The sequence below is a fragment of the Spizellomyces punctatus genome, assembly GCF_000182565.1.
Source record: "Spizellomyces punctatus DAOM BR117 chromosome Unknown supercont1.9, whole genome shotgun sequence".
Lineage (NCBI taxonomy): Eukaryota > Fungi > Chytridiomycota > Chytridiomycetes > Spizellomycetales > Spizellomycetaceae > Spizellomyces > Spizellomyces punctatus.
The window spans coordinates 782,686-800,667 of NW_015971545.1; the positions used below are offsets into that span (position 1 = coordinate 782,686).

At 48.4% G+C, this 17,982-nt stretch overlaps 10 protein-coding genes across 10 annotated transcripts; 7 read left to right on the plus strand and 3 right to left on the minus strand.

The window, feature by feature from the left end:
• The first annotated feature begins 75 nt into the window (after positions 1 to 75).
• SPPG_05639 (uncharacterized protein) lies at positions 76 to 1,674 on the plus strand. The gene is made up of 3 exons (XM_016753848.1): positions 76 to 139; positions 216 to 713; positions 774 to 1,674. The coding sequence occupies exons 2-3, from the start codon at positions 323 to 325 to the stop codon at positions 1,493 to 1,495; spliced, it is 1,113 nt and encodes a 370-aa protein (XP_016607436.1). The 5' UTR covers positions 76 to 139; positions 216 to 322; the 3' UTR covers positions 1,496 to 1,674.
• Positions 1,675 to 1,799: 125 nt separating this feature from the next.
• Positions 1,800 to 3,618, plus strand: SPPG_05640 (CMGC/CDK protein kinase; the record flags this gene model as incomplete). The annotated part of the gene is made up of 9 exons (XM_016753849.1): positions 1,800 to 2,189; positions 2,259 to 2,273; positions 2,347 to 2,366; positions 2,424 to 2,490; positions 2,558 to 2,593; positions 2,649 to 2,679; positions 2,766 to 2,818; positions 2,892 to 3,021; positions 3,075 to 3,618. Exons 1-9 carry the CDS (start codon positions 1,808 to 1,810, stop codon positions 3,616 to 3,618), a joined length of 1,278 nt encoding a protein of 425 aa, XP_016607437.1. The 5' UTR covers positions 1,800 to 1,807.
• An 86-nt stretch (positions 3,619 to 3,704) lies between these two features.
• Positions 3,705 to 5,826, plus strand: SPPG_05641 (uncharacterized protein). The gene is made up of 9 exons (XM_016753850.1): positions 3,705 to 3,998; positions 4,062 to 4,202; positions 4,266 to 4,382; positions 4,441 to 4,543; positions 4,608 to 4,693; positions 4,762 to 4,896; positions 4,959 to 5,304; positions 5,365 to 5,462; positions 5,528 to 5,826. Exons 1-9 carry the CDS (start codon positions 3,759 to 3,761, stop codon positions 5,648 to 5,650), a joined length of 1,389 nt encoding a protein of 462 aa, XP_016607438.1. The 5' UTR covers positions 3,705 to 3,758; the 3' UTR covers positions 5,651 to 5,826.
• A 159-nt stretch (positions 5,827 to 5,985) lies between these two features.
• On the plus strand, positions 5,986 to 6,890 carry SPPG_05642 (uncharacterized protein). Its single transcript, XM_016753851.1, has 3 exons — positions 5,986 to 6,430; positions 6,494 to 6,627; positions 6,687 to 6,890. The coding sequence occupies exons 1-3, from the start codon at positions 5,995 to 5,997 to the stop codon at positions 6,813 to 6,815; spliced, it is 699 nt and encodes a 232-aa protein (XP_016607439.1). The 5' UTR covers positions 5,986 to 5,994; the 3' UTR covers positions 6,816 to 6,890.
• Positions 6,891 to 6,985: 95 nt separating this feature from the next.
• SPPG_05643 (uncharacterized protein) lies at positions 6,986 to 8,758 on the plus strand. The gene is made up of 5 exons (XM_016753852.1): positions 6,986 to 7,129; positions 7,216 to 7,276; positions 7,336 to 7,569; positions 7,635 to 8,316; positions 8,374 to 8,758. Exons 1-5 carry the CDS (start codon positions 7,072 to 7,074, stop codon positions 8,704 to 8,706), a joined length of 1,368 nt encoding a protein of 455 aa, XP_016607440.1. The 5' UTR covers positions 6,986 to 7,071; the 3' UTR covers positions 8,707 to 8,758.
• Positions 8,759 to 8,802: 44 nt separating this feature from the next.
• On the minus strand, positions 8,803 to 9,893 carry SPPG_05644 (uncharacterized protein). Its single transcript, XM_016753853.1, has 3 exons — positions 9,418 to 9,893; positions 9,065 to 9,357; positions 8,803 to 9,000 (listed from the first exon to the last, which is right to left on the minus strand). Exons 1-3 carry the CDS (start codon positions 9,731 to 9,733, stop codon positions 8,923 to 8,925), a joined length of 687 nt encoding a protein of 228 aa, XP_016607441.1. The 5' UTR covers positions 9,734 to 9,893; the 3' UTR covers positions 8,803 to 8,922.
• Positions 9,894 to 10,247: 354 nt separating this feature from the next.
• On the minus strand, positions 10,248 to 11,152 carry SPPG_09294 (uncharacterized protein). The gene has a single exon (XM_016757453.1). It carries the CDS (start codon positions 10,662 to 10,664, stop codon positions 10,314 to 10,316), a length of 351 nt encoding a protein of 116 aa, XP_016607442.1. The 5' UTR covers positions 10,665 to 11,152; the 3' UTR covers positions 10,248 to 10,313.
• Positions 11,153 to 11,688: 536 nt separating this feature from the next.
• Positions 11,689 to 13,509, plus strand: SPPG_05645 (uncharacterized protein; the record flags this gene model as incomplete). The annotated part of the gene is made up of 2 exons (XM_016753854.1): positions 11,689 to 11,808; positions 11,899 to 13,509. The coding sequence occupies exons 1-2, from the start codon at positions 11,791 to 11,793 to the stop codon at positions 13,507 to 13,509; spliced, it is 1,629 nt and encodes a 542-aa protein (XP_016607443.1). The 5' UTR covers positions 11,689 to 11,790.
• A 281-nt stretch (positions 13,510 to 13,790) lies between these two features.
• SPPG_05646 (uncharacterized protein) lies at positions 13,791 to 14,951 on the plus strand. The gene is made up of 2 exons (XM_016753855.1): positions 13,791 to 14,505; positions 14,573 to 14,951. Exons 1-2 carry the CDS (start codon positions 13,835 to 13,837, stop codon positions 14,895 to 14,897), a joined length of 996 nt encoding a protein of 331 aa, XP_016607444.1. The 5' UTR covers positions 13,791 to 13,834; the 3' UTR covers positions 14,898 to 14,951.
• A 226-nt stretch (positions 14,952 to 15,177) lies between these two features.
• On the minus strand, positions 15,178 to 17,961 carry SPPG_05647 (uncharacterized protein). Its single transcript, XM_016753856.1, has 5 exons — positions 17,289 to 17,961; positions 16,479 to 17,233; positions 16,076 to 16,422; positions 15,590 to 16,019; positions 15,178 to 15,524 (listed from the first exon to the last, which is right to left on the minus strand). Exons 1-5 carry the CDS (start codon positions 17,875 to 17,877, stop codon positions 15,291 to 15,293), a joined length of 2,355 nt encoding a protein of 784 aa, XP_016607445.1. The 5' UTR covers positions 17,878 to 17,961; the 3' UTR covers positions 15,178 to 15,290.
• Between the last annotated feature and the right edge of the window lie 21 nt (positions 17,962 to 17,982).

The window sequence follows — 17,982 nt, forward strand, 5'->3', positions numbered from 1 at the left end:
TGTCACCAAACTCTAATGTAATGTTACACAAGCGCGCGTGACGGACAAGCCGCCACGGGATTTCGATCCCCTGTTGCTTATTCCTGCTATCCCCCATAAACTTTGGGCCATTTCTAGAGTATTCTCAATAAGGGTACGGGTGAGTGATGATGATATACTAGCTGTGGTGAGATAGTGATTGAACGCTGACTTGGTCTTGTTTCTCTTGCTCGCAGCCTTCATCGTGGTGTCCATTTTGGTATAACACGCGCCGTCCCACTGGAGTCCGACCCCAAAACTCGCATTTGACAGCGAGGAGACAAACCCGAATTTATCCCTTAAAATGTCCAAAGTAATGGAGAAGGTCCGGTTCATCTTCCGGACGTTCATCTTTGTCGTTATCATGGACTGTTCCGCCGCGTCTATCAATCTCGTACAATACCCGTCCCTCATTCTCTCCCTCGTCTCACGCCACCTCTACCGACGATACATCCAATTTACACAGGCCATGTTTGGCTCCTTGATCGTACTGCTGACATATCTTTTTACACCTGTGGAGATTGTTGTAACCGGCAATCATAGACATCTGGATAAAGATGCCACTGCGGTCATCATGGCCAATCATCAGATCTACAGCGATTGGTGGTGGCTGTGGATTTTGGCGTGGAAGAGGAATGCGCATGGAAGTTTAAAGATTATTCTAAAAGAGTCTTTGAAGTTTTTGCCCGTATTTGGTACGTTTTGGGTGTAAACCACGACCACGGATCTCTGTACTGATCCCGTTTTATTTCTAGGTTGGGGAATGCAATTCTTCGAGTTTATCTTCCTCGCTCGTAAATGGGCTCTGGACCGAGTTACTATGTCAAAAATCCTTCATCGCTCGCTTCGCGACAAACTTCCAGTCTGGTTGGTCATCTTTCCCGAAGGCACTATCATTACTGACGACACGAAAGAAAAGTGCCGTGCCTATGCCAAGAAGATGGATATCCCCGATGATCCACAACATGTCCTCATACCAAAATCGACTGGCCTATACTTTTGTCTCAAAAATCTCCAACCCGCCGCCACCCATCTATGGGATATCACAATGGGTTATCAGGGACTAGATGGAAAGCAAACCCCCTACGAAGTCTATAGTCTGAGTCGAGTCTTTTTTGAAGCCAAGGGTCCTGAGCGTGTTCACATGCACGTCCAAAAATTCCCTGTAAAAGATCTTCCGGGCTTCAACGAAGCGGCGACAATGAATACAAGAGATGACGAAAAAATGGATCGTTCTGAAGTCGAAAGCAAGAAGGACGAAGACCGCTCAGAGCAGTTTAGTCTCTGGCTTCGGAAGCGGTTCTTAGAAAAGGACGAGTTGATGGCTGAATTTTACAAGAACGGCCAATTTAGTGACGACGGTGATGAGCCTTTGATTATTCGGCCTGTGCCTACGCTCGCTGACTGGGCATCTTTGGCGGGTGTCCTGAGTCTTGGGACGGGAGTGGCTATTACCCTTTGGAATTGGTGGATATGAAATTACTCGACTAGAGATGAATGTGTAGGGTACACTGTAGCACGTCGAAATGATATCGTATGTTTGAATAGCCAATTTTATATATACGGGAAAGTTAGACCTCTTTAACGTGCCCTCGTGCGGATACGCTTTGCCAGCGTAGTCATTTTCAAGGCAGGAATATAAAGCTGTTTGCGGGACTCTTAAAGGTTTCTTTGATCCCACTGTTGATCGTCGCTTACGCGAATTGGAAGGATGAATAACATCACGTGATCCTGACAGATGAACGTCGACTTCTTGCCCAGGTGCGCTGGTGATCTGCAGGTTGAAAGCATGCCAGGGCCCCCGGTACCATACCAGCCATCACGTCATGATACCTATCTTACCGACACACCAACAGACCCCCTCCCCGTCAAAACTGTAAGATCCCTTTCCGCCAACCGACCGTCTGCAACAATCCGCCAGGCCTTCACCGGCAATTCACCGTCCGTCGAGCGTTATGAAAAGCTCAACCGAGTTGGAGAAGGAACCTACGGTATTGTTTATCGTGCGCGCGACAAAGCTTCGGGTACAATAGTCGCCTTAAAGCGAATACGGATGGAACAGGAGCAAGAGGGGTTACCTCTGAGTTCCTTAAGGGAGATATCTCTTTTAAAGAGCTTGAGGCACGAGAATGTTGTGAGCGTCTTGGATGTGGTTGTTGGAAATGGCTTGGGTAGGCTATTTTCTTAGCGTTTCGGCTGATGGAAAGTAACTAAGATCTGACATGAAATCCCCGATCTAGACAACATATTTATGGGTAGGTGGTGGATTTCGAATGGTTGATGTAGAGTATGAGTAATTCATGCTGGACATTGCGATCTGCACTTGAGTAATGGAATATTGTGAACAGGTATGCAAATGTAGTTTCCCGCGGTTGTCTTGGAACTCTATTTAATCCTTGCTTCAGGACATGGGTAACTTAATGGATAATGTCATCAACAAAGGGCCACATCCTGGGTACAGAGAAGCTGAAGGTAAACTCTGCCGGTCAATGCATACCGAGTGTTCTTGGGTGGCTTCTGATACTTAGTTGTATTACAGTGAAGTGTCTCATGTCGCAACTCTTGACAGGACTGGGTATGTGGTCGCATATCGAGTCAAGTGCTTGTACATGAGTACTTATACTTTACAGCATACCTGCATGATAATTATATTATTCACAGGTGCGTGCCTACATGCCTTTCAAATGTTATCTACTTTCTATGTTGACGATACCTGATGATTTTCATCTTGACATATATAACTGCAGAGACCTAAAATTATCCAACCTATTGCTGACGTCGAGTGGGATACTGAAAATTGGTGAGTGGGCAACAAAGATGCCAGAAACGTCTCATTTGGCACTTAATGTCACTGACTGAATCTCATATACTAGCGGACTTTGGACTTGCACGTAAATTCGGGACACCTGTCCGGCCGATGACACCTAAAGTAGTAACACTTTGGTACCGTGCACCGGAATTGCTGTTTGGTGAAAAGTCGTACACAACCGCAATCGACATGTGGTTGGTTGATTTGTTGGTAACTATCGATGTTCAAATGCTAACGTACTCCACAGGGCGGTAGGATGCATTTTCGGTGAGCTCATTCGAGCCAAACCTCTGCTACCAGGCAAAGTCGAACAACAACAGCTTGATCTCATCTGCCGCCTATTGGGGACCCCGAACGCCCGAATCTGGCCCGGCTTTGATAAGCTTCCTTACGCCAAATCGGTGAAACTCCCGTCCATTCCGTACGATGATATTGCCGGCCAATTTAGCGAACAAAAAGAGTCTGTACGTAAACTCTTGAAAAGCTTGTTAACGTATTACCCTTCAAGCCGCCTCACGGTTCACGAAGCGCTACGCCACGATTACTTTCGAGAGAGTCCGCCAGCGTGTGCGCCCGTGTTGTTGCCAACATACCCCGAGCTTCGAACAGAGGAGTATGCGCGAAATCCACGTAACAATGACCGGAAGCGACCCAGAGTGGAGGATCGTGATGTTAGCAGAGTCCGACGGAGTCGCGGACAGCTGGATCCATCCATTTTAACAAGAGCGAGAGAGGAGGAGGAAGAACTAGAATTGGGTGTTCCTGCTTATCAACAATTCCGGTTTTCGTGATATTGCATCCTATATTTGTAAATATACCGTGGTTAAGACTAGTGGGTGGCACAGCAAGTTCCAATCTCTCAGCCGTCAATCTTTCCATCCCCGATGATCTCTTTTGCGTGGTTTAACTCAGAGCGCTTTTGGTTCGTGGTATGACTGCCACTGCTGCAAACTGTCGGCACTCTACACACCTGCGAAGTCTCGCTTTTCCTCCTTCGTTTGTTGTGATAGATTGTTCACCATCACTGCCATTCATAACAACGCGATTCAGAACAATGACCAGCGAAGCAAGTAACCCTGATGACTATTCACGATTCTTTACTGTCCGCAGTGCGGCGAGGAAGCCGTCTGCAATCAGGGCCTTGCAGCCCCTTTTGTCCATTCCTGGCATGGTATGTAACTGTCTATTCGTTTTTACTGAATGTTTGAGAATTACATAGTTTGGACTCGTGCAGATCTCCCTAGGAGGCGGCAACCCAAACCCGACAACATTCCCGTTCAAGGAGCTTAGTTTCACATTGAAGGATGAGGCAGGAGGCGGGGAGATTCATGTTGAGAGTGGAGACTTGCAGAAAGCTTTGCAATATAGTCCCACGGTGAGCAATTCCCGCCATTCATGCACAAGAATATCACACATTAACGTATATTGGTGGTTGCAGAATGGGATACCAGAGTTTGTTGCCTGGTTAAAAGAACTGCAAACATCCGAACACTCACCATTGTACGATTCGTTTGATGTTTGCGTTGGGAACGGGAGTCAAGATGTACTTACAAAGGTTGGTTGTGGTCGATGCATAGCTTGGCGAGTGACCTCTGAAATCACTTTCTTGTTAGGCCTTTGAGATGCTGCTTGCCGAAGGAGATAATCTCTTGATCGAGTCACCTGCATACGTTGGATCTTTGGCATTTTTGAAACCTTTGGGATGCAAGTTTGTGGGTGGGTTGTGTGGGATGGCAGATCTCTTGGGAGATTGATTGAATCACTGACGGGTACAATGTAGAGGTACCGGTGGATAAGGATGGCCTGGATTCGGACAAATTAGAGGAGATCTTGAGCGGATGGAAGGATGTCCGAACAAGGCCCAAGGTTCGTGAACGACATCGAGGTGGGAATTGAGTGGAGGGGCACGTGGTAACTTCCAAGGTGGATTTCAGGTTCTGTATACAGTACCTGTCGGTGGTAACCCAACAGGGGTGAGCACATCGGTGGAACGGAAGCGAAAGATATACGAGATAGCAAAGCGGTACGATATCATCATCCTGGAAGATGATCCATATTACTACCTGCAGGTTTGTTCATATCGCAAAGTGTTCAATGCAATGGTATCCTAACCCGCGAATCGTACTACTAGTTTGGTGACAAGCGAGCAGCCACTTACTTCTCTATGGACGCAGACAAGAGAGTCCTGCGCTTTGACTCCCTCTCCAAAATCTTCTCGGCCGGCATGCGTATCGGATGGGTAACAGGTCCAAAACCCCTAGTCGACAGAATTGTACTGCATGGCCAAGCGACGATGCTCCACCCTTCCGGATTGAGTCAGATGCTCGCCTACCAACTACTGAAAAAGTGGGGACGTGATGGGTTTTTGAAGCACACCAGAAGTGTTGCTGGGTTTTACGAACAAAAGCGGGATTTATTCTTGCAGAGCGCTAGCAAAAGGCTGCAGGGTGTTGCGGAATGGACTGTTCCTGATGCGGGTACGTGAACAACGTTCATCTCGTCAAGACAATTGTATCAAAATCTGAACTTTTTACTAGGAATGTTTGTTTGGTTGAAGCTCCTCGGAATAACAGATTCTTCAGATTTAATTAAGCAAAAAGCGATGGAAAAGAAGGTGCTGCTAGTCCCTGGTTTTGTAAGTTTTCCATTTTAAGGCGGTGAGCGAGTCTGCATTGCTTATTTACATTCCTGGAAACATAGGAGTTCTTCCCAAATCCCACTACAACACCCTATGTTCGAGCATCTTATTCTATTGCGGAAGCTGAGGATATGGATGAGGCGTTAAGGAGGTTGCGTGAATTGGTAGAGGAGGCTAGAAGTTAGATTAACTAGCGAACAGAGTGGGAACTAGTTAACAGATGTTAGATGATGTCAAATGGGTGGTTGCATTCTGCATTCATATAAATCAATCATTTAACCACAATGCGGAAACTCTAAAAGTGTGGTGTGGACTTGTCGTGGTTTTTGCGGGCTTGACGGGAAGGAACAAGTGGTGCATGAATTTATAAACTTTTTGAACGACGTATCTTGTCGTTTGTTCTTGTGTTCCAAATGTGACTTCAGTTACTTGTAATGTGATCCACCAGCGGCTAAACTCGTCCCACCGTTCAACGTTCGCCCCTTGCGACGATTGCCTACGTTGGGGGACAGAAGTGTGACGCGGATGAATGTTCGCGTCACGCGTCTCACCCGCTTCGGCTATAAAGTACACTCACTTTCCTACAACGACTCATTACCATCCATCACCACACACCCCAACAACCCAAAGAATGACCGTTGAAATCGAGACGCTCCCCCCACCAACCCTCTGGACCCGCTACGTCCTTGCGCTCCAAACCCACCCAGTACTTACAAAAGCCAGTACCAGCGCAACGCTCAATGCCCTCCAAGAACTACTTGCATCACGTATAGCAGGAAGCGATGCACGGCTTGCCCGTCAAAAAGCGGCCAAGATGGCCGCATATGGATTTTTTGTGAGTGGACCGTTGGGGCATTACCTATATCAAGGGTTGGATAAGGCTTTCAAGGACAAGACTGGTGCGGGATGGTCAATCTTGAAGCTTTTGGTTAGCAATTTGGTCATTGCGCCTATTCAGAATGCTGGTGAGTGTGCAGTGACTTTCCGCTTTGGGGTTTGGTATGTGGTTAATGTGGTTGCTCTTCCAGTCTACCTCGCGGCAATGGCGTACATTGCGGGAGCAGGCATTCCAGGCATTCTGCAAACCCTAAAAACCCGTCTACTTGGAGTCATGAAAATGACATGGCTCATCTTCCCATCTGTTCAGATCATTGCGTTCAAGGTAAATTTAAGCAGACTAATTTGTTCTCTGATATGTTACTCACCCAAAATTGCTCACAGTACCTCAGCCAAGAACTCTGGCTTCCCTTTTTCAATCTCGTTGCATTCGTATTTGGGACCTACATTAATGTTGTAACAAAGTTGGCTGCCGAGAAAAAGAAGGGTGTTACGGGTGGGAAGGATTTGTAGATTTGGGTCGATCTTTGATAGTCTATTTCATTTTAAATAAAAATGATGATGCACGTTGGGACGAGAAACTGGATACTGGTGTGCCTGTGCTGTTGAAGTATTTCAAAGCAGTCTTGCGAAAGAAGCCTGCTCTATCAAAGACCTGGTGAATTGGAGGATGAATTGAATCCCACGGTCAAGATCACGTGAAATCGATCCAACTCAACGAAGATGAATCCCCTTGCCAACCCCAAGAGATCATCCAAACCCATGAACCATGTCCAGATCACATAACCCCCGGTGCTATTTTGATATAGAAATTGCGGGACAGAAGGGTGAGTTGGAATATGTGTGAATCTTCAATTGGCAGGTCATCTGTTTCCGTACCCAGTCTGATCTTGTTCCATTCCCTTGTCACCAGCCGGGAGAATCGTCTTCGAACTCTTTGCAGACGAAGTCCCAAAGACCGCGGAAAACTTTCGGTATGGCAAGGACGTTCCCTTATTTGGCAGGCATTCCATTAACCCGGCGTAATGAGCAGCGCACTATGCACTGGTGAACGCGGAAGAAGCGCCAAAAGTGGCGCAACATTGCACTATAAAGGCTCGGCCTTTCATAGAGTCATTCAAGACTTTATGCTCCAGGGCGGGGATTTCACGAATGGAGATGGAACTGGCGGGGAAAGTATTTATGGGAGCCAATTTCCGGATGAGAGTTTTAAGCGGAAACATGATGTCGAATTTTTGCTATCAATGGCAAACCGAGGTCCCAATACGTGAGTATTGGTGCGATAGTTCTGTATCTCTTGGTGATTTTGCGATTAAGATTTGGGCGATTTAGAAACGGATCTCAATTCTTCATCACCTGCGCTCCGACGCCGCATCTGGACGGAAAGCATGTGGTGTTTGGAAGGGTAGTCAGTGGTCAAGACATTGTGCGCAAAATCGAGGTGCTGCCCACTGATAGAAAAGACCGACCCCACGATAAAGTCATCATCGCTAATAGTGGAGAGCTGGAACGTGTCGTTACGAAGCGACGACCATCGGATCGGGACGCTACTGCTGAAACAAAACGGAGAAGGTCGCTCACCCCTTCTTCGTCGTCCTCTTCATCATCATCAGAAGAGGAACGAAGACGTAAGAAGAAAACCAAATCTAAAAAACGGCGACGCAGATCGCCCTCCACTTCTTCCGAATCATCTTTATCGTCCTCCGAATCAAGCTCCCCTTCATCATCGTCCGAAGAGGAACGAAGCAAAAAGCGAAAAAAGGCAAAGAAGAAGAAGAAGAAGCAAAGTAAACAGAAGGAAGAATCCAAATCCATTGAGGAATCTCAAACCGTTGAAGAGTACGTTGGCATTGCTCCACCTGAGGAGATCAACGGTCCAAGGTCGTGGCTGGACCGTAGCGGTGGCAAGCATAACAATGAGCGAAGACAGTTGGTTAACGCCGACTTAACAAATCGGCATGGGTTTGAGAGGAGAGATAAGGATGGTCGCATTGTAAAGGGGCGGGGAATGATGGTACGTCAGGACGTCCTTTTGTTCAAGCCGCATGTTTAATCATCTTATATGACACAGCGATACCGACGAGAAAACGAAGGGTATCCACGGTACCACGATCAGCGCTCCCGTGACAGACATGACTCGTATCGTCGAGATGATCGGGACCTGCGTGAACGCATTGAGCACCGTCGCGAACGAAGAGATCAAGATGAGCCGAGTCGCAGCCAAGTTGTAGTTGTCGAGCGCAAACCCGAGAGACGAGATGGCGATTCAGGAGAGGAAAATGGGCATCGGGAGCAGAATGGGACTGAACAGGGCGAACGAGAAATGGAGGCAGATCACGATGGTGATGATGCACCTCTACAGGATTTGGGGGAGGTGGACGCTGAAAAAATGACGGAAGAGTGAGCCTTTAGGCCTGTGTGAATTGATTTGAATAATAAGATACAATAGTTCTGTAGTCCTTTCGATCGCTGATCATAGAGTTTTCCATGCAACAATGCATGCTAGTCAAACGTTCATGTATTCATCAAAATCACTCATAAAGCAGGTGAGGTAAAACAAATCACAAATCAAATATCAAAAAAACACAGCGACAAAACAACAGATATGATGGCATAATATCTATACAGGTGCCACTTCCGAAGAAGCCAAAATGACTGCCTGCATTCTCTTTGCGCGAACAAAGTCGGCATTCGCACGCTAAACCAAAAGGAATATGTCAGTAACTGTTGACGTCAATGCTTTATCGACAATCACAACATACCAGAATAACAAAGAACCCAACAAACATCATCAAATACGCCACCCAATCATTCTCCACTTTTACTTCCTCGCGCTCTTTCTCAGTCTCATTTTCATACTGAATCATCTCATCTGTCGACCGAGTCTTGATATAAAATCCATACCGAATGAGGGTAATACCAAATCCACAGCGAGACCCTGCCCTTGCGGCATGGGTAGTCGCTAGCATCGCCGTAAGGAGGAAACCAATGAAGTCAAATGACATGGATACGAGCATGTTGACGATGAAGGTAAAAAAGTCTCCTACGGGCAGACCTGCAAAACGAGTTGAGCGCTCATGAAAATTTGACATTGAATACGGAAAGGCCAACCTACCCTCAATAAGCACTTCCCCGTCCTCAGCGAACCCACTAGATATCACAGTCGTCTCATAGTAAGAAGGTACAGGGTCATGCGCAACTTCCGCATACGAAGGTGGCTCGAGCTCTTGGTACGTCTTGCCTTCTGGTTTGGCAGACACCTCGGGCTTTGCGCTCAAGTTTGCAAATACCCCGTCGTTTCCTCTTATGAGAGGTGCATGGGCGCGGGTAGGAGGGGTTGAGGAGGAGGTGTCGGGTTCTTGTGGAGGCTGCTGGGGAGTGGCAGACGTACTTTCTTCCTCGGCTTCTGGGACTCGCTCGTAGTTGGGCATTTTTCCCGTTGAACAAATCTATCGCACTCTTTAACCCTAATAAAACTTGAACAGAGACCGAATAACAGACCAAGCGAGAAGTAGAAACGAGATGGTAGTAAAAAAGAGATTGTAGCCACTAGTTATTTTGAAACCTAAAAATAGCCCTGCAAAGGTTGACAAATAGCTACAAGTCCAACTGAGACGGCGTCCCCGAAGAATCCACTACAGCCACTGCACTCGATTGTACAAGTGCATTCGAGTGCGCTCATACGTAAGCAGAGCGGATGACTGTGTCTCATGGGAAATTGCTATAACGTTCATGCAGGGAACAATATATTGATGATAATGTTCAGTAGATCGTGAAAGATGCAACTAGTCCTGATAGGGAAAATGACAAAAATGGACAAAACGCATAGCCAAGTGTCCCGAAACAGAAAACGTCTCGCAGTCTCAAAAAACTGGGGCATTAATCACGGAAATCAATCTATCACAGGTCTCTTCAGAGTACGCAGCATTCACTAGTTTGGTCATATTTCTGATGATGCATCCACTTATATTCGTAAGAAAACATACACAGCTTAACATTTTATTATAATATCTAGATTAAGGCTTTAGGGTCCAAGAGTGTCACCGGCGGGAGAGGGGGGAATTCGGTCTCGCAGGAAATGAACGCCGAGGAAAATCGTTCAGACGATGACGGAAAAAGACGCCACGAAGAGCCCAAAAAAGGGGGTAGAAGGGATTCAAAACGTAAAAAAAAGCCGCGGTTCTCGCAGAAAACAAACGCCGAGGAAAAAGGTGAAACCGATGGCGTAGGAGGGCAGCATGAACATACAAGGAAAAAGAGGACAAAAAGGTGGTCGTATACGTCCAAAAGTAATGTCGATGTTGATGCACCCGATTTGACACTGGACGTTGCTGCCTTTTCATTGCGGAACGTCAAATTCATGACCCCGTGGACATTTCGCCCAGGTACTCAACTGGAATCGTAAAGGGACAGGGCTGCCTACTCTGCTTAAGCCGACCGAAGTCAGGAACCCGCAGGTTTGGGACCTGTCACGCAGGTCCGATAACCATAATTGGTGCAGACTCTTTCTCAAAACCAATTCAAATGGAAAAAAAGAGCGGCTGGGGCCGATGGTACACGATTCGGGGCTAACCAAATGCCCAACCCGTCAGGGTGCAGCGTGACTCTGGGAACCACCCTTTCCAAACAGCAACATCGCATGATTTGGGAACCCCGAAAACTCACCTTACTGTGTCTTTGCTTGACGCGGTGGAGAGCGGATGCGCGAGCCAGATGTTGGTACAGCAAGTGCCAAGTCAGGTTAAACTGCGGACGACGGAGGTGGTGAAGAATGGTGTTGCGGGAAAGTCCATCCGTGGGAAATTTGGTGATGAGTAGGGTTGGTGGGAACGCGCGTTGAACGCGGTTAGAAGATTGCAATATAGCTGTCCCAATTAGGCTAGATTACAAGCACGTGAGTAACTAACCCTTTCTATGACTGTGCCGAGTCTTCCTGGCGCTGCACTCGAGTGCACAAGTGCATTCTACTGGGCTAATACGTAAGCGGAGCAGGTAACTTGTGGGCTTTTGCTTGCGGAGTCGAGGGGATCTGCCGTATTGGCCGTCCTATTTACGCTCTTAACAATATGGATTTTTGGATTGCATTAAGAATATTTGGGGCATTACCCTTAATGAAATTACAAGAACCTAACAGCAATTCCCGTATTGATGTCAGCAGAATGGACATGATACGCTATCCGCGGCTGACACAACCAGATGTTGCTGCAAAGAATAGATAAAAGGTCCACCGTTCCCCATTTGACACCCCATGCGGCTTTGAGAACGGGGGGCTTGACGTTCCCGCTTCAGAGACCGGTGTCATCCGTGTAAATGTCGTCACTCTCCCACATGTATGCAAGTGCACGTCATCAGCAGCTGGATCGTCTTAAAGCTTGTCCAGTCTCTTCTGCTTTCGTTACTTTCCAGACCAGTTATCTCCACCGTATCAACAGAGAATCCATTTCACTTTGAGTTATAAAATCTAATTGTTACTCTACGCATCAGAGTCATGACAAGCAGAGGCCAGGTAAGGAATGGATTAATCGTTCACGAGGCACAGACTGTGAGTTAACCAAAAATCTGCCCATATTCTCATTCCCATGCCCCTCCACATTAGAAGGTGCCACCTACCAAAACCAAAGCCCATGTCGGGAGTGCAGAGCAAGCTGGTCCAGCTGGTACCCTCGCTGGAGCGGTTGTCGAAGAGTATGCTACTCAAGCGACCAAGTTAGGCCCCGCGACCATGGGAACTACCACAGCTGCATATGAGCCGGTTGCGACTACCCCGGTTGTAGGGCAAGGTGTGGGTGGTATGGCGGGAAAGCAGCCTGCAGGCGGCATGCATACGGAGACTGTCATCGCACCAGCAGCCCACGGTGCCCCAGATGTACCTCATGTTCATACCGGTGCAAGAAAAGCGCAAGGTCCTACCGGAACGACCAGGAGCGCTGGTCAGAAGACCGCGGATACGACCAAGCACGCCGTTCATACCGGGTCGGAATTGGCAGGTAAAGCAACACAAGGAACCACGGAAACTGTGAAAACCGCTGGCCAGCAGGCTAGAGATACGACGAAAGGTGCCGTTCAAGCAGGATCGGAGATGAGTGCAAAGACAGCAAAAGCGGCCACCGATACTGCCAAGAATGCCGGACAGCAAGCAAAGGATACCACTAAAAATGTCGCTCAAACTACTGCCAATGTCGCCAGCGAAACAGCGCAACTCGCAGCCAATACTGAGAAACAAACCGTAGAGGCTACTAAAAGTGCCGCTCAAGCCGGTACCGAATTGGCTGGAAAGACAGCACGCGCTGCGACCGATTCTGCCCTCAACGTCGGTCAGAAGGCGATTGATACCACCAAGGGCGCAGCTACTACTACAGCAGACGTTGTCAGTGGAACTGCGAAGGCTGCAACCGATACGGCCGTGAACCTCGGGCAAAAGGCCGTTGACACCACCAAAGAAGCCGGTGCAAAGACAATGGATGTGACCTCCGGGGCTGTTCAAGCAGCGGCCGACATCGCTGGACGGACCACCGAAGCTGTGACGGACACCGCCAAGGGTGCTGCTCAAACTGCCTCCGAAGCTGCAAGCAAAGCAACCGGTGCCACAGTCAGTGCTGCACAATCGACGGCTGAAGCTGCATCTGACGTTGCCGGCAAAGCTGCTGGAGCTACAGTGGAAACCGCACGTCAGGCCACGACTGCCGCTCAGGAAGCCGCCGCTGCCACCGCCGAGACCGCCGGGAAAGCTGTCCAGAGCACCAGCGAAACCGTTGGCTCCGCCTATACCCACGGTAAAGAACGTGCCGCCGAAGAAGTCCATACCGTCCTAGAAACGACTAAAGGCATTGTCGGAGGAACCATTAAGACTGTGGAGCACGCCGCTGAGGCCGTTGTAAGCACCGCTGCTGCTGCTGCCGGTGCCGCCGCAGGTGCAGCCAAAGGTGTCGCTCAGAAAACAGCCGGAGCGGCGATGGGCGTTGTTGGTGGGACCGTGGAAATGGCGAAATCAGTTGTCGGAATGGGTGCGGCCTCTACCGAAGCCGTTGCCGAGGCGGTTAGTGAAGAGAAACAGGAAATAGTTGGCGATGCTAAGGCGCTGAAGGAGGGACTCAAAGCTCCCGAGGCTGAAACGACGCACAAAAAGATTGTACAGCATGTTGCAGATGAGCATGGGAATGTGAGGGAAGTTGTGGTTACCGGTGGTGGAGCTGAAAAGGAGGAATGAACAGAAGCTCATCTTGCGTTGCGCCTGTTACACATTGGAAGGCAATGTGATTTAGTGTAGTTGATAGTATCCGTGCTTTCATTCTGGCGTATATCAGTGGCATATTCCGCTTTTGCATAATTTTCATGTACATGGGGTCTTTCGTAAATATTGAAATATGATTTCTCTTAAAAAGATGTAAATCCCGAAGATGACCCAACCCAAGGGCGCGCGACGCGGGCCTAAGCGGACGCATAAGCATTGACGTGTGTGGTAAAACACGATATTAGGAACGTGCTTTCCTCCCTACTTCTTCTTGTACCTGCAAGAGAAGATCAACCAACTCATGCTCGCTTCCCCATCCTTCCACCGCAGCACCTCTGCATCCTCGTCCTCATCCTCAGATCTTCCTCTCAACACAACCCTGCTCGATCCAGCAGACAACGTTTATCTCGACAGCAGCGGCCAACTATGGCGCAAATCTCCAACCGGTCCAGCTGATCTTCTGTCCCCCTCCGAAGCGGAAACAGTCCGCAACGCACTGCGAAAGAAAATGCTAGGAAATATTCTTCGCGACGTTGAGCGATATGACTTGTTGATTGGACCTGGATTTCCTGGTGCTGGACCAGCTCTAGCCGTAGAACCAGACCAATCTTTGTCTATGACTCCATTCCAATCTCACCCGCTCGAATCCCCACAACCATCCCCAACAGACTTGACCCCCGATTACCTAGATCATCTCCTAACCCTTACGCCCTCCCAACTAATGCACGAATTCCGCCATGTACCATCCATCGGCACTCTCTTGGAGCGCGTTCTGCCGTCCCGTCCAACGGCATTTGTCGTGAAGAACGTTGTATCGTTGGCAGTTAAGGGGCTACCACGCTTCATGAGACGTTGGGTTCCGAAACTGAATAAGGATGACACAGAGGAGGCTATTTTGAGAAGACGATTGATGGAGCTGCGAAATTTGATTTTGAGAAATGGGGTTGGGGGGAAGGAAGATAGATATTCAATGTGAGTGAGCCGACTTTGTACTCGTAACGTTGATCATATCCGTTTTCTAACATTGCGTATTCACCAGACCAGAAAACCCATCCCTCGCACCTCCACCCCCTCCTCCGCCTCCACCACCCCCACCACCGCCGCAAACACCGTCATGTAAACCACCTCGCCCACCAAGCACCCCACCATCCTCCAAAAAGTCACCCAGTTACCCAACTCTTACCCACGAGCTCCAATCACATCCCCCGGCCCTCCGAACTATCCCCGGCCTTCAACGTACTCCTGGGGGCACGCCTCTTCGCCGCATGTCGCCAACCAAACACCAAATTATTACCGTAGAAGATGTACTTCATGCGGCTTTGAGAAAGAAGTTTGGGAATATTCGAGAGGATGACGATTGGTGATTTTTTTTTTTTTTTTTTGGTGTATCATATTATCAAAAGAGAAATTGTCAAAAGATGTACAATCTCTTTCAAAGAGCGGCATGAATGGAGAAACCGAAAAAGGCTGCTATGAATTACTTCGAAGGTGGTTATGGTGTCATATTGCTAGGCTCTGAATGGGATTTATGTTTTCATGCAGAATGGAGCACCGATCAGACTAGCAAAAGATAGTGTGTACAGGACATGATGTTAACCATGAATTCACCAGTAAGGACAAGAAGAATTGCAAAGAGGAAGAGGATCCAGAATTGTTCTATTTACATCAGTGAAATCTATACAAGTGCTATGCAATTGACGCTACCTACCCTATCTAACTGTGCAAAATACCAGCCCACGCACACGACCACGGCCACACTAACCACCTCCCAAAATGCTTTCCAGAATATCTGCAATTTTCTTCTCCAACTCCCGTTCCGCAGCCCTGCAAACTGCCTTTCTAATTAGTGGCGCCAAGAGTCTTCCCATGGGACCATGTAAAGTGAGTTCAGCGTGTGAAGGAGGAATCGTTGCTTTGATTTTCATGGCAGCCGTGTGGGTGGCCGTTGGTGGTGCATAACGGATGTATAGGGATAAACCTGGGCCACCAACCTGAAGTAACATTTATGATTAAAATGAGAAATGAAAGCTCAGTTGACGATGAATGCATAACGTACCACCCCATCGACACTGCCAGACCATGTCCAAGGCAGAATACGAGTCAAGAAACTTCCAGACGATGGATATCCCTCAGCACCTTTCTTGGCGGGAACAGAGGCAACAACGCATCTGACTCCCTCAAATTTGACCTGCGTCCCCTTCACCAACGCATCTATTTCCGGCCTCGCGTTGTGATGGCCATCGCTGCCTAACCCAGTGGTACTTTGCTCCACTTGTCCCCATCGAACACCGACCCGCACATCAGCCGGGCAAAGGTTAGCTGTGGCGACTATAATGGGATCCAAAACAGTGACTTCGATTCCCCTGGCTGTGAAGGTAAAGGGTGGCACTGGAATGTACTTGTATCGCATTAACAGGCTCGGAAGGACGGCATTTTTAAAGTCTTTATGAAGGGCAGTGAGGTGACGATGCCGGGATGATAGTGACCTGAAGATGGTTGAGACGGCGAAGACGAGTTAAAAGGTACTCTGATGCATGCTCACCCCTTTCCAAAGACGGCGGACCATAACCGATCCGTCCAAAGAGCGACTTCCTTTCTGTACTCATCCTTCCTAAATCCCATCACAATCTTATGCAATTCACAAGCGAACTCTTTCCCGTCGGGGTCATTCAACACTTGGCGTACAGCTTTAACAATGGATTGTGTATCAGGCACAGATTCATTACTTGCTGGTGTATAAGGATCCGTTCCAGGGGAGACTGTGGAGTCAGCTTCCACAAAAGCGCGGAGGGTGGTCACGAGAGCTGGGAAGGCTGGAGACTTTCGGAGACGAGAGAAAATGTCAAGCAGCGGGGAAAGCGGCGTGTTCGTGATGCGCTCCATGAGAATCTGAATTAACGATTAGACCTGTCCAGAACGTTTGCGTCATGCAACCAAACACATACTTTGACATTCTCTCCAGTGACTTTGAACTTCCTTTCCATCTCAGCGCTCTTAATCTTTTGCAATTGGCTCTTCCGTCTGCTCACATATCTTTCCCCAAACTGTATCAACCCTGCAATCGCCTGACGATACTTGTCATGGTACCGTAACTCAGAAACGACTTCTTGGAGTTTAGCATCCAGCTCCGACTCGTCTGCATCCCATTTTGAGCGCAACACCTTTGCGGTAAAGGTAAGGAAGGATCGATGGGAACGATGTGATCGAGTGGATCCTGGAGTTGATACTGGAGGTATGTTTGGAACGGGGGGCGCATACTCTGCAGCCGATGCGATGGCAGCATGTGATGAGCTTTGGGACGTGCGGTGGAAAGTTGGCGTTGATAGTTGAAGAGGTCGGTTGTAATGAATTGCAGAGCTAACTACAGAGTCGACTAATGGATTCCGCTTCAAAACATTCTCAATGGGTTCGCCACTGATCTCTCCAACCAGATTCGTTGGCGCCTCGAAAAACTCATCTTCGTCCGACACTGGGGAAGGTAGTTCGTAGCGGCGTGCTGGACTATGATGATCAGCAACTATTCCTTCATCCGACACTGTCACACTGGAAATATCGTCCTTCCTGTCGTTCATCTCGTCGGCGCCCTTCTGAATGATCTCGGTAACGCAGGCGTGAAGAACCTCGGAAAGGTCCAACAGAAGCAAACGGAAATGTCCACTTGTAAGCAACAGTGCGAATATAGTACGTACATGTTGAAGAGCTACAAAGATAGGTGAGCGATCAAAGAGCAAGCCACGGATTATTCAATCACCTACCTTCTCTTCCAGGGTGCTCCTCCTTTACTACCGAATTTCGTCGTAGTTCTCGGCTTCGCCTAGATATCAAGCGCCTTCTGTTGTCCCACATCTGTCTTAACCTTTTTCTTTTGGATAACGAGCCGGCAGAAAACAAGCTCTCAGGCCGGTCATGCCCCGGGCGCGCAGAGCTCCTAGTATCAACGCTGCACCGCAACGTTTCAGATTCCACCACTGCAATTGTCTCGTTCAATAAGTCCTTTCCCAGCTCCTTTATCATCTCCAAACACGTCCTCAATAAATCATCTCTAGTCTTTTCTGCAAAATACTTGCGTAAAGCGACCAACAGGCCCCTACACTGGACTACAACTCGCTTCCCACCAGGGCTCACAGTCTCTGGGATGTCAGTCAACGTCGAGTGGAAGCGTGCTAAGAGGCCATCCACTTCTACATACGGAGGTAACGTTCGCCCTCGGTACATTTGAAGGAGGGTTTCGAGAGGGCCCCATGCTTGCGCTGCAATGGCAACACCCTGCTCATGAGGTGGGAGCGATGTTTCCCGGACAGCGTAGCGAGCCCTTCTCCTGGAGGACTTTTTGAGGAGGTGCATGTGCCAGCGTGTCCGCCGTCTTCACTAGTATAAAACGTATACAAATTGCATAGAAGGTAACTTATTGACAAGACTGGCCTTGCCTTTCAAAATTCCGACGTTCCT